General features: G+C 37.8%; 1 protein-coding gene across 6 annotated transcripts in view; it reads left to right on the top strand.

Annotated features, from left to right (window-relative positions):
- Positions 1–8926, top strand: part of LOC138060059 (choline dehydrogenase, mitochondrial-like) — a 9377-nt gene extending 451 nt beyond the window's left edge. Inside the window, exons 2-10 of one of the 6 annotated variants that reach the window (XM_068905748.1) lie at positions 302–448; positions 931–986; positions 1980–2049; positions 2205–2475; positions 3173–3345; positions 4826–5331; positions 5785–6015; positions 6635–6836; positions 8217–8926. In XM_068905748.1, the coding sequence (XP_068761849.1) occupies positions 981–986; positions 1980–2049; positions 2205–2475; positions 3173–3345; positions 4826–5331; positions 5785–6015; positions 6635–6836; positions 8217–8533 (1776 nt within the window). In that variant the 5' untranslated portion in view covers positions 302–448; positions 931–980 and the 3' untranslated portion in view covers positions 8534–8926. The remainder of the gene's footprint in view (positions 1–301; positions 449–930; positions 987–1979; positions 2050–2204; positions 2476–3172; positions 3346–4825; positions 5332–5784; positions 6016–6634; positions 6837–8216) is intronic. The other 5 variants (XM_068905751.1, XM_068905747.1, XM_068905750.1 and 2 more) reach the window with 5 other exon arrangements.
- The last annotated feature ends 3574 nt before the right edge of the window (positions 8927–12500 follow it).

The following is a 12500-nucleotide window of genomic DNA, read 5'->3' as shown; positions in this document are numbered from 1 at the left end:
CTCTCTGAAAAACTTTTCCTGTCCCTCCACTATTTTGTCGGTGCCTTTGAAAAAAGATTCCTACCAGTCGAATTCTGATGGATCTCATCAATAGGAAGGGGGTACAAGGAAGGAGGGGGGGGGGGGGGGTGGGGTTTGCAGGTTATAAATGAAATGTGCCAACAGGGGACGGGGAGGGGACGAATCTTTGCAGATCTGACTTTGCAATCGGAGAAAATGGGTGATTTGCGAGGGATTATCCTCCCACTCCACTAAACAAAACAACAGAAACCAAACCTGTGTCCCTTTGCATCTAAAACAGGGTTTGTCTAAAACACGGAATCCAGAATCTGGAATACATTTATGAAGCTAAAACAACTCATTTTGGCACGGAATTGCAGTGATAGTTGGCATCTCCATATGGCTTATGCAGCACCAATAGTAATACTAACTGGCAGGAGCAAGACCAGTTAAGTATTTACAATCACAGCTGAGGACTATTGAGGGCACTTCTAGCTGTGATCAGAGTGGGACTTGAAAACGGGTTTTCCGGCATTCAAGTCTGGTGCCCGAAGAACTCGGCCATGCTGCGGCGCGCGCCACATGTCTAAGGAATCCCCATACCCAGATCATGTGCACCTCCTTTTAATTATTACATTGTTTAGGGCATCTACTGGTACCATCAGTGGGATATGCTGATATCTGCACTCTAGTACTGGCACTTACCAAACTGCATTTCATTTAGTCACTTTCATTTTGATCAATCATAGTTGGTATCAAAGCTTGGACATTGTCGAAAACGGTGCAGAGAAGGCAAAATCAAAAGAGAAAAACAGTATCTTCTTCTTTCTTCAGTGTCTTCTCACTCAGCAGATGAAAGGCAATGGATCATTTCAATCGACTCTAGTTGAATGTCACATTCTGATACAAATTTTTGATTCTGTGTTTTAGGCAAACCTGGGCCTAAAACACAAAGATGGATCATTGGTTATAGAAAATAAATGATGGTAATGCACGTTTTCTTTTTATACTCAAACACAGGACTGTACTATATCAATTATTTAGCTGTCAGCCTGAATATGTATTAGGTGATTTATTAAAACTTTTTTAACGTGCCACACAAGCTACAAAATCTCTCGCAAGTTGACCTTGAGTCTGCCACACAGTCTGATCCAATTACAATCAAATAAAGAATCGTGTATATTATGTTGTGCAATAAATGCTATGCAAGGGATTACATGTACTTGTAAATCTTGCTACAAGGACCACTCCTAAAAGGTACTGGTACAGTGACTCTTTTAGTAATATAAATAACTACTTGAGCAGCTGACCTATTATTTTGTCCTAAAGAAACTGAACAGAAACATTTTTAGTTATAAAATTAATTGGAAATTTAGACAGCTTTCTGTCTTCCTTTCTCTTTAAGGAGTGATTCATGTAAAAAAAAAATGTTCTGTTCTGTTGTATCATTTGGCCTAAAAAGTCCTTATGGTGAGTGGTCAATTAAGTTGTTACTGTATATGAGTGTCACAGCCATAAGTCCATTGGTTTGTCAACCCATTGTTGCTACGGACACTTACTCATTCTCTCGTATATACACCTGACAACATACTAATCTGTTTATACTCACAGGGGATGGGCAATCTGCGAGCCAGCGAGTCATGCGAACCATACAAATTTCGCATTTAAGTCTAAGCAGCCATTTCAAATAGCGCTGATAAACTGTTATTATAAGTCTAAGCACCCATTTTAAAACGGTTAGCTTTCAATAACTGTGTGATTCGCATGTTGACTCGCCATCTTGGCTCGCATGACTGCGGGTCATGCCTTGCATGCCTTGCATGCCTCACTGGCTCGTACATTGTCCAAACTTGTACTCACAGATCCCAGAAAACGTGGTCAAAGCAAAACATGCACCTGTGATGCATTATTTTGTACTTTGGTGGTTTCCTTTGGTACGAGTTCCTTTTATTATGATTATTAAATATTTTATATCACAGAAATACACATCAGGAATGGCTTGGTTGTCACTTGCAAGATGGCCTTTGAAAAGTAAATTTCCAATACTTGGTATGATAAATAGTTCATAATTTTATTTCATATACTGTGGAGTGCCCACAACATATATATGTTTGTCTTGCTTATGTCCATAGAAATAATATTAAGTGTTACTGTTTGTGTTTTAACGAGTATTTTTATTTTTTTTTTGCATTTTTGTTTGTTAGCTCGTCACCCTACTTTGCATCAAAGATGTCTTCTTTCTACTTTGAAGTTTTCTTCAACCCATGACTATGTCATTTGTGGGGCTGGATCGGCAGGTTGTGTTCTTGCAAACCGTCTGTCAGCAAATCCTGACAATAAAGTTATTTTACTGGAGGCTGGACCTAAAGACAGGACATGGAAGATTCATATGCCAGCTGCTCTTATTTATAACCTTTGTGACAATAAATACAACTGGTATTATGAAACAGAACCGCAAGAGTATATGAATAATAGGTAATGGTTTTAAAGTAAATACATGTAGCCGCCAGTAGTTAAGCCTGTGGTGGGCCCACATCAAGCCTTTAATCATGCAGTATTTATGGTCAGGAAAGATCCTCGGTCAGGTTTAGGGTAAAGTCATTGATCTGTGATTTGAACATTTACAGTGTAATGTATTTTGCAATGCAGTTTGTTCACAGACATTTGGGGAGAAGCAGTGATTGCTAGATGTTTTCAGTTTTTCTTAAAGAGTAACATTGAAACGACGCGGCGTGTAACATTAAACAATCAGTAGGGAGTTTATCAAAGACGTCAGCTATGGCAACAATAGTTCCACAAAGTACATGTAAGAATATGATTGGTTAAAAAAGGAAAAATTCTCGTGCTGCATGTGCAGCACAAATTTCCGTGCATTTCTTTTTCATACTCCACAAAACAACAACTTGAAATTACCAAATTTTAGGTTTTGACGGCAGCTTGACCATATAACAGTGAACCATTCATTTTCTATTTTTACTTTAAAACAGTTCATACCCATCCAGTTACAGGATAGTTGGCCCATATTGTACCAGGTGAACAAGATGGAATAATCGCAAAATACCTGTGATAGTGCAAAGTTGTAGTTACATGTAACAGTGACGTTTTTGATGACATTGCCATTGTCATTGCTTAAACTCCCTTTTAGCTTATCAGGAACTCTTTTGACTTGTAGGCGTGTCTACCAACCGAGGGGAAGAGTGTGGGGTGGTTCGTCATCTTTGAATGCAATGGTGTACATCAGGGGACATGCTTATGATTATGATCGCTGGGAACAGGAAGGAGCAAAAGGCTGGTCATATGCAGACTGCTTGCCTTATTTCAGGAAATCACAGACCCATGAGTTAGGTGAGGTCGGATTTGCTTGTACAAAGAACAGGGTTCGTACGCGTCTTGAAAACCCTTGTAAACCCTTGAATTTTGAGAGTGCATTTTCAAGGCCTTGAAAATCCTTGAAAATCTCGGCTCTTCATTCCTGGCCCTTGAAAGTGCTTGAATTTTTTTCTGACCCGCGTTTTTAATCTTTGAAAACTTCAGTGAAAATAATCAGCCACTCAAGTCATATCATACAAACGCCACAATGTGTGGGGTCGAGAATGGTTACCAGTGCCTTTGCATTATTTTCACGCGTGTACGTTATGGAAAATGAGGAAGAATTGTACTGTGAGACCATTTCTATGGGTAAATTCATCGACGTAAATAAAAAAGAGGTCCTTGAAATTTCAAAATTTGGCCCTTGAAAGTCCTTGAAAAGTCCTTGAGTTTTTGTTCTGAAAAAGTGTGCGAACCCTGAAAGAAATATATCAACAGCAAATTTTTTGCTTCCTTTTTTTCTTGACTGCATTGTTTGTACTTTGAGAAAAATGCATGATATGTTAGGAGTTAGAGCTAGGGCTAGGACCCATGTTAAAGAGTACATACATGTAGTTCCTGGTGTTGTGGTCTATCTTCTGACTTGTTTATCATGGTTGGGAAGGTAAAAAGGGGCCCACTGACAGTTATTGGTGCAAGCTGTTGTAGCGCTCTGTCAGCTTGACTGGCAAAGTTAAAATAAATAAATAAATAAATAAATAAATAAATAAATAAATTTGTGTCAGCTAGACAAGTAGAGTGTTTCATGATAGTGAAAAGCGAGATATTTTTTGGACTTAAGAAGTAACAGGTTGAGAATGCTTTATCTGCAAGAAATTAAAATCCTGTGAAAGGCAAACTCTAGGCCAACTTTTGCACTAATTTGTTGCTTGAACTAATTGGTTATTGGTTGATTTACAGTGCAATAAAGAACAAATGCCAATAGTGTTTAGAGCTTTACATAGGGCGTTATGGTAATATAAAGACTCATTTAATGTAAGTGTAATTTCGTTTCTAAGGGAGGGAGGGGAGGGGGGGGGTTAGTAGGTAGTGTACGTTTTGTAAGTATGTAAGGGTAATTTCCTTTTTGAAGGGGTAGATAGTAGTCAGTCAATTTTGTAAGTACTGTAATGATGAAATGTGCTGCTGATACTCTTATATCTGGTAACGTTATAAATGACAATTTTGACTCTGAAGGTGACAGTTTCCCAAAAACTCTAGTTTGAATCCAAGATCGTGTGCTCCAAAGACAGCTTTCCATCCATTCAGTCATGGCGGGTAAAATGAGAACCAGTGTAATTACTGGGTCAAGTTGTGCCTACAAGGGGGATTGGAGTAGCACCCACCCTGCTGTAAGTTACAGTAGAGGCTAAAGAAAAAGGAGCCTTTGGGTTGCCTTCTACTTTTGTTGGCCTCTTGTCTTGTCTTGTCTTGGTTATTGTAAGTACTTTCAATTGCCAAATTGGTGTGTTCTTAGGTCCAGATGATTATAGAGGTGGTGATGGTCCCCTCCATGTATCAAGAGGTAAATCAAACAATCCTCTCTATCAAGCATTTATTGATGCTGGTGTCCAAGCTGGTTATCCATTTACAGAAGATATGAATGGTTATCAACAAGAAGGATTTGGTTGGATGGACATGACGATCCACAAAGGTGTCAGATGGAATACAGCTAATGCCTATCTCAGGCCTGCTCTAAAGCGACCAAATCTTCGTGCAGACACAAAAGCAATGATTACCAGAATAGTGTTTGAGGACAACAGAGCTGTGGGTGTGGAGTACCATTATCAAAACCAATTGAAGCGTGTGAGGGCCAGAAAGGGAGTTATTTTAACATCTGGAGCTATTAACACACCTCAACTACTTAACTTGTCTGGCGTTGGAAATGCAGATGATTTGAAGAAACTTGGTATTCCTGTAAAGGCTCATTTACCCGGTGTTGGACAGAATCTCCAGGATCATTTGGAGATGTACTTTCACCAGGTTTTTACATTCTTTGCTTTTCTTTTTTATTCCTTAAGTTAATAACAATTTTAACAACAAAAACGATAGCATTTGTGATGTGAATTTCCTTCCACTGAGACAAACCCACAAACAAACTCTCAAAAAAGGCTAGTGTTGGGAACTAAATTGTCGGAAGTGATTGCCAAATAATCTTGTAAACTGACAGTACTACATGTGTTATATATGCCTCCATATTATTTTTATGACAAGAGATTTTTAAAGTCCTATATTGTTCAGTGCTTATAGTTCCACAGTGTCATCAGCAATGTCTAAGTTTTGTCAGCCTTCTTGATTTTTCCAATTTACCTTGAAGCTTAGTGACCTTTGATCAGGTTTCGTTAATTAATATTTATCGAATATTGATTAATATTGACTCACAGGTGCAGTATTTGGCTGTTAGATACATGTAACATGCTCCTCTTTGTGTTTCAGGAATGTACAAAACCATTAAGTTTGTATCGCTCTCTCAAGTGGTGGAACATGGTACCTATAGGTGTCAAGTGGTTTCTCACCAGGACAGGGCCTTGTGCTACTGCACATCTTGAAGCTGGTGGCTTCATTCGTAGCAGGGAGGGCTTAGCTCATCCCAATATCCAGTACCATTTTCTACCGTCAGCCTTCAAAGATCATGGGAGGGAGACAGTGGAAAGAGAGGCCTTTCAAGTAAGGTCATAGCACTTAATACACAGGCAATAGTTTAACAGAGATTTGTTATTTAAGAAGCATTAATACATCTCTAGCAACTCATGGTTGGCCTGGGAGAGAGCTGCACACTGTCTTGTATTCACTATTAGGGAGTTTAAGAAACGACGATGGCTACGGCAACGACAACGTCAGACAGCAGTAATATTATTGGTTAAAAGGACCAAAATGATCGTGCTGCATGGGGTATGCATTTTTGAACATTTCTCTCCAATACTCGTCAAAACTACTACGTGTTCAAATTACCAAATTTGAGATTTTGATGACAACATGGACAAACTACAGCGAGTCCTTCAGTCTCACTCTTTACCTCAAATCCGTCCGTACCAATCCAGTTATAGGACACTTCGGCCATATTGTATATACTAATCAAGATGGAATAATCATGGAATACTTAAAAATAGCTCAAATGTATATTTTGAAGTGACGTTTTCGTCCCCGTAGCTGCCGTGGTTTCTCAAACTTCCTCTTGGAGTTTTGCGGCAAAATTGGATTCTGCAGTAGTACGCTATGGGCCCATCACAATCTTTATTTAAAGTTCAGTTTTGTGTTGAGGGGCATGGTGATTTCATTTTTCTAGGTGCATGTTGGTTCCATGCGGGCTACAAGTCGTGGATATGTAAAGCTGAAAACAGCTAATCCTTATGATCACCCGATCATTGATCCCAACTATTTGGCAACAGAGGAAGATAGAGTTGAGTTAAGGGAATCAATTCGACTTACAAGAGAAGTATTCAGCCAAAAGGCCTTTGATCCGTTTCGTGGAAGGGAACTGCAGCCAGGTGAGTTAGGGTCATTCTCACAGCTGTGCTTGTTAGTGTGGGGGTGTGATTTTGGGGGGGGAGGGGGGGGGAGACACGATCACTGAGGTGAGGGCCATAGGCTCAGTGAGTTGGGGATGGGGAAATGTGGGGTGTAGTTAATACAATGTGCTTTTCTTTTTTTGAGAGATGGGAGATTAGGGGAGTTTGTAAGAGAAAATGCTCAAAGCAAACCAACTGGTTGGTTAAGGGTTTGTACTCTCCTTACTGGGAAATTTCTTTCCCACCTATTTGGGGCCAGAGTCCATAGCCTTCAAGAACCAGCTTCCTAAAAAAGGCAGATGCTGCCAAAGTTGTGTTGATTGGGGAATCAAATATTAATTATCTTAAGAACTGGAAATAAAAAGGTAATACTCCTAAATTGCTCATGCTGTCAGTGGGAGAACTAAACAAGGCATGGGCCTTTTTATACCTGTCACGCAGGCATAAACCCCTTCTATTATTGCAACATTTTCAACACAGCATGTTGATGTTTACAGTATGTGCCCCAGACCCTGGCACGCAACAAGTTGAACTAGAGCGCATTCCCTAGTGCAACAATGTTGCGTGAACGTGGCCAAATAAATACAGTTCATCCTGCAACATCTATGTACAATGTTGCCCAAAATATTTGACTGTTTTCGAATTTGATTGCAACATGTTGTGCCCAACAATGTTGCAAGATGTTGCATTGAAATCTTGCGAGCGTTTGGCCAGGCCTTTATCATTGGCTACTGATTCTGCACTGCATGGAATTCTTGAAAAAATGTTTCCTTGACAGTCCTTGAAGAGGTTTTGAAGTTTTGGTTCAGAAAGGGTACAAACCATAAAGGTAGACTGCTTCTAAGCTCCATTATTATTTTTTCAAGTTGGTCTTGCTTGGCATTACTCTCATGCAGAGAGAAAAGAAAATCTCTGAGCAGGTTAATTTTCAGTCCTGAGAAAATAGGGTTCAGGTGTCTGTACAGTGTAAGTTGATTGACCGTGATATTGTGCACGAAGAGTGATATTTGAATAAATTATTGTATAAAACATTCTTTAGTTGAGCAGCATTTTATGATATTAGTGCCTACAACATTATTGGTTTCTGTGTACCAGAAAATTAATAATCTTGATAGAGAAGTGATCTATAATATTATGAAAGCACCTCCATGGTAGTTGCCCTTTTGGCTTGCTTCCTTCAAGAATCAGTAGATTCGAGTGTTCTGAAATGGGGACTACCCCAAAACAATTCAAGCTACAGTAAGTTGTGGACGGAGCAGACATGTCTTAATTGCCTCAGGTCCCACCCACTCACCTCCAAAGTTAATTGTTTTACATGAATTTGGTTTATTTGTATTTCTCTTATTCTTTCATCACAAGGTGATGATATTCAAACTGATGAACAAATCGATGCTTGGGTCAGACAGAATGCAGATACTGCCTACCATCCATCTTGCACGTGTAAGATGGGTTCAGAAGACGACCCACTAGCAGTAGTCAATAATAAAGCACAAGTGATTGGGGTGGAAAACCTTATGATTGTTGATGCATCTATAATGCCAAGTATTGTAAGTGGAAATCTTAATGGTCCAACTGTTATGATGGCCGAGAAAGCAGCTGATATCATCTTGGGGAATCCCCCCTTGCCTAAATCAAATGCCCGAGTGTACAAGACACCAGAAAAAGGACAAAGGTAGCTTGTTTTGCTTCAGAGTGCATTGAAATGAAGGAACAAATGCATGGAAAAGAATCTTTAAGCTTTACAACTCTGGTAATAAAAAGCCTTGCAGAGTTGTATAGTAACCTTTTTTCCCTGAAGCAGGCCTAATAGCCTTTTACTGAGGAGTAAAATCGTCTGGCATGAGACACTAAGATCCAAAAAGTGTTACTCTTATAGTAGGGTGAGGTTAACCCTTGTACTCCTCAAGTGCCCTAACCCTAACCCTAACTAACTAGTAAAATCTCTTATTGTCTCACTCCCAGGAGTCAGTAGGTTAACCTAAGTAAAAATAGAGCTGTAACCAGGATAAGACATGCTAAAATGTGAAAGCGTTCTCTGGTAAAAAAGAATAAAAAACAAAAGCTTTTGGCTATCAGTCTATATCCTTTAGCAAATGAAAAAGTTAGCACGCGAACGGAAATATATACGAAAAGGGGTGCGAATTTTTTTTTATTATGTAATAGAAAACAAAAAGAAGTGTGAAAAAGCTATAAAGAGACAAAAACTGTAAATGACGTCTAATTACAATAAAATAGAGTATTGCGTAGGCAACGGTTTTTAGAGTTATCCTCGTTCACGGTTTTAGCTGTGTGCCAAAGGCAATTACCTCGTTTGAAAAACACTAGAATCTTGGCACACAACTAAAACCGTCGACGCAGATAATAACTCAAAACTGTTGCCTAGGCAATACTCTATTAATAATATTTTTATTATTGTTATTATTATACCTCATTTACATTTTTTATCTCCTAGCTTTTTCACAGTTCATTTTGTTTTCTATTCTTATAAAAAAATTTCCACAAACAAAATTTGTATGAACCGTGTGAATGTGTGGAGAAAAAAATTGAAAATTCACCTTTGGGTGCTGATGTTCTCCAGATAACCTTAAATTTGATCATTTCATGTCGTCGTCAGGACGAGAACGGCAAAAAAAGTTATCAAGATGTGAGATGCATGTGCGGGGCATATGCAGAGGTATTGTTTTGTGGCGTTCACTTACGGCCCTAATTGTCCTAAATATTGTCAGGCATTACACAGAGTAGGTAACTGTTTAAGTGTACCCAAACTCAGAGTACTAACTCTGCCAAACTTAAATATTTTTCGTTCCTAACATATGTTACCATAATTGTTACCCAAGAATTTAACTTTTTCTGTGCCGTGCAAGCCACTCGGCATAACTAGCAGTAATTCAGATCTACGACCGTGATACAAGAGGCATGGGATATTCTCAATTTTACGTCACAAACTGCTTTGCATTCTTGTTTTCAAAGAAATTTTGCATTGCAAAGAAGTTTGCAATGCCTCTCACATCACATTCTTGAGCCCAAATTTACTGCTTAGTTTTGAAAACTTTGCACATCTTGCCCAGTATGTAAACAGCGAAATTTTGACTGGGAGATTAATATTGCCGTTTTGGTGCACTTTAATTAACCTGGTATATAATGATGGTGTATAATTTAAATTGTGATAGAGCAAGATTTAGGGTATCAAAGATTACTGGTACGGCTTAATGAGCCACACAGTGACATTTTCTCGGACCACCTTTATTTTACAAACAGATACACTGAACAATATTGTACATACATAAGGATTCAAGGAAGAGATCAAGTAGTGTCTATCAGATAAATGCTTCAAATTTGGGAAAAAACGCCTGTATTATCCCATACGCTTGTAACTCTTGGGGTAAATAAAATCATTCTTCCTTTGAATCTCTCCTGCACATTTTATTTAAACGTCAATGACAATAAATTTCTCTTACAAATAATTATGCTTCATTAGCATAATCAATTAGGCAATAAATCAATTATTCAAATTCCATTCCCTTTAACTTTTAGCAAATATAAATATTATTGTAAGGGCTCACCAGTGCTTTAATGGCTCCAGTTAATTTCTCAGTTTCTCAGATATCTTACTAATATTATACAAGAACACTACTACAGTAGATTTAAGGTGATTCCCTTGTTTTGCACCATGCATCTCATAAATTATGCACATAACATTGCGACTTCGGAGATACCACGTTTCATGCTGGCCATCTGAAGAAAGGCAACAAAGAGCTTTTAAGAGCAATCATGATAAACTCTTCTCGAGTAAAAAGGTGTTGTTTTGGAACTCGCCCCAGTCCTTTCACAGAAAATGATCATTTTGAAGACGAAAAAGGCCACTTTGCCATCCATTTATCATCGTGTTGCGAAAAAACAAGCACGATGACCCCCATGTTTAAGAGAAAAAAGTTGGATTTTAGAATATGTAGTATTAAACTATTTACATATGATATAAATGACGTGAAACTGCATTTGGCGTCTGACACTGAGTGCAAGGTGATGACTGCAGCGGTCCAATTTGCTTACATTTTGCAAGATTGAACAATTTAAAATCACTTTACTTACAGATTATAGCCTGGACAAACAAGTAGGTTCAAGTTCTCAGTAATATTCAGTAGCTCTTGCTACAAATCACACAACGATTTTTCGGGTTGATCTAGTTTTGAACTTCTCTTGCGAAATTCTGTAAAAATACTTACAACCAAGGGCATACAGCGCGAAAACAAGCATGGTGACCCCATCTTTTTGTTGCCCTGAGTATGAATATCAATTGTGCCAAGTTTGAAAAAATCTGGATAGTACGTCATTTTCAAGGGAATTACGTTAATTTAATTTAAGAAAATTTCTTTACAGTGCAAATGCCTTTTGGTAAGGAGTCAATTCAAGGAAATAAAATGCATTGTCGACACGCAACTTCCAATAGATTTATCCCACATAATTGAAATCAACAAAAAATCCTGTTGCATGAATTCTTGTATGATGTCTTATCAAAACTAATGTACATTAAATGATAAATAAATACTTGAATAAGTAACATCACTGATGGACAAAACAATAAAATTAATATTATTTTATCAACTCACTACTACTTCTTCCTTAAGTTATTTTTACATGTAAGTACTTGCTTGCAAAATAAATAATATATTACAGGATATTAAGGGTTTTAACTGCTGAAACCACACACACACATGGTCTAACGTTGGAATAAAAAAATGTTTCTATGTACAAAATTCACTGAAAATGTGTTACTTTCATTTTTTACATTGCACATCACACAATCATTATATGTAATCTATACCAATAATCTTCAGTTGAAAACTTATTTCCTACAATTGTTTTCCTTCAAACTGGAATCTTCGAAATAGAGTAAAATTAATACATACATAATGTGATCACGCAAGTGACTTTTTAAATTAGCACTTATTATAATTTTCTTATTTGTTTCTTTATTTTCTAAAACAAATGTATAGTATTTATTTGTTTTAATCAATCTATGACTAGTTCCATTACTTTGTACTGTAAGATGGTGGAGGCAAAGTACAGAAATGTAAAGCCTACATGATTAAAAGGTTTTGTAGGGCGAGGCTGTTTTCTGACATTTTGATTGATTAGCTGCTACCGGCACAGACAGGACAATCTGAGTAATCATTGTCACCAGCCTTGTTATGTCCATTGTCCCCACTGGAATCCCACTCTTGCATTCCCTGCATCTCTGGTGACAGATCACAATTATAATAATTATTATTATTATTTATTAGTATCACCCAACTAGTGGACTAATGCTAATGCAAATCCTGCATTTTAATTGGCTAAGCTACATGTACTAGAGGACTATTAGTATAGTCCTTGAGTAGCGAAAAGCCCAACGCTTTCTTTTGCTTTATTCCCACATAAATATCAATTTTCTTCAATTTGCATTTGCTAACTTTATTATTGCCTAGCTGGGTTAATACTAAAACAATTAGACCCGTAGCCCGCAATGTAATGTCAATTATGACTATAACAACATGAAAGATTCTGTTTGACTGTGTGTTTCGAAAAATCATTGAAACTTTGCACAGAAGGTCAAATGCTTGACTGGTTCTTCTTGAGTGTTGGTCATAGAATTAATTAATTTAA

The sequence above is a fragment of the Montipora capricornis genome, chromosome 8 (genome assembly GCF_036669925.1).
Source record: "Montipora capricornis isolate CH-2021 chromosome 8, ASM3666992v2, whole genome shotgun sequence".
Taxonomy (NCBI): domain Eukaryota; kingdom Metazoa; phylum Cnidaria; class Anthozoa; order Scleractinia; family Acroporidae; genus Montipora; species Montipora capricornis.
The sequence above is the reverse complement of the archived record's forward strand: the minus strand, read 5'-3'. Positions and strand labels throughout refer to the sequence as shown.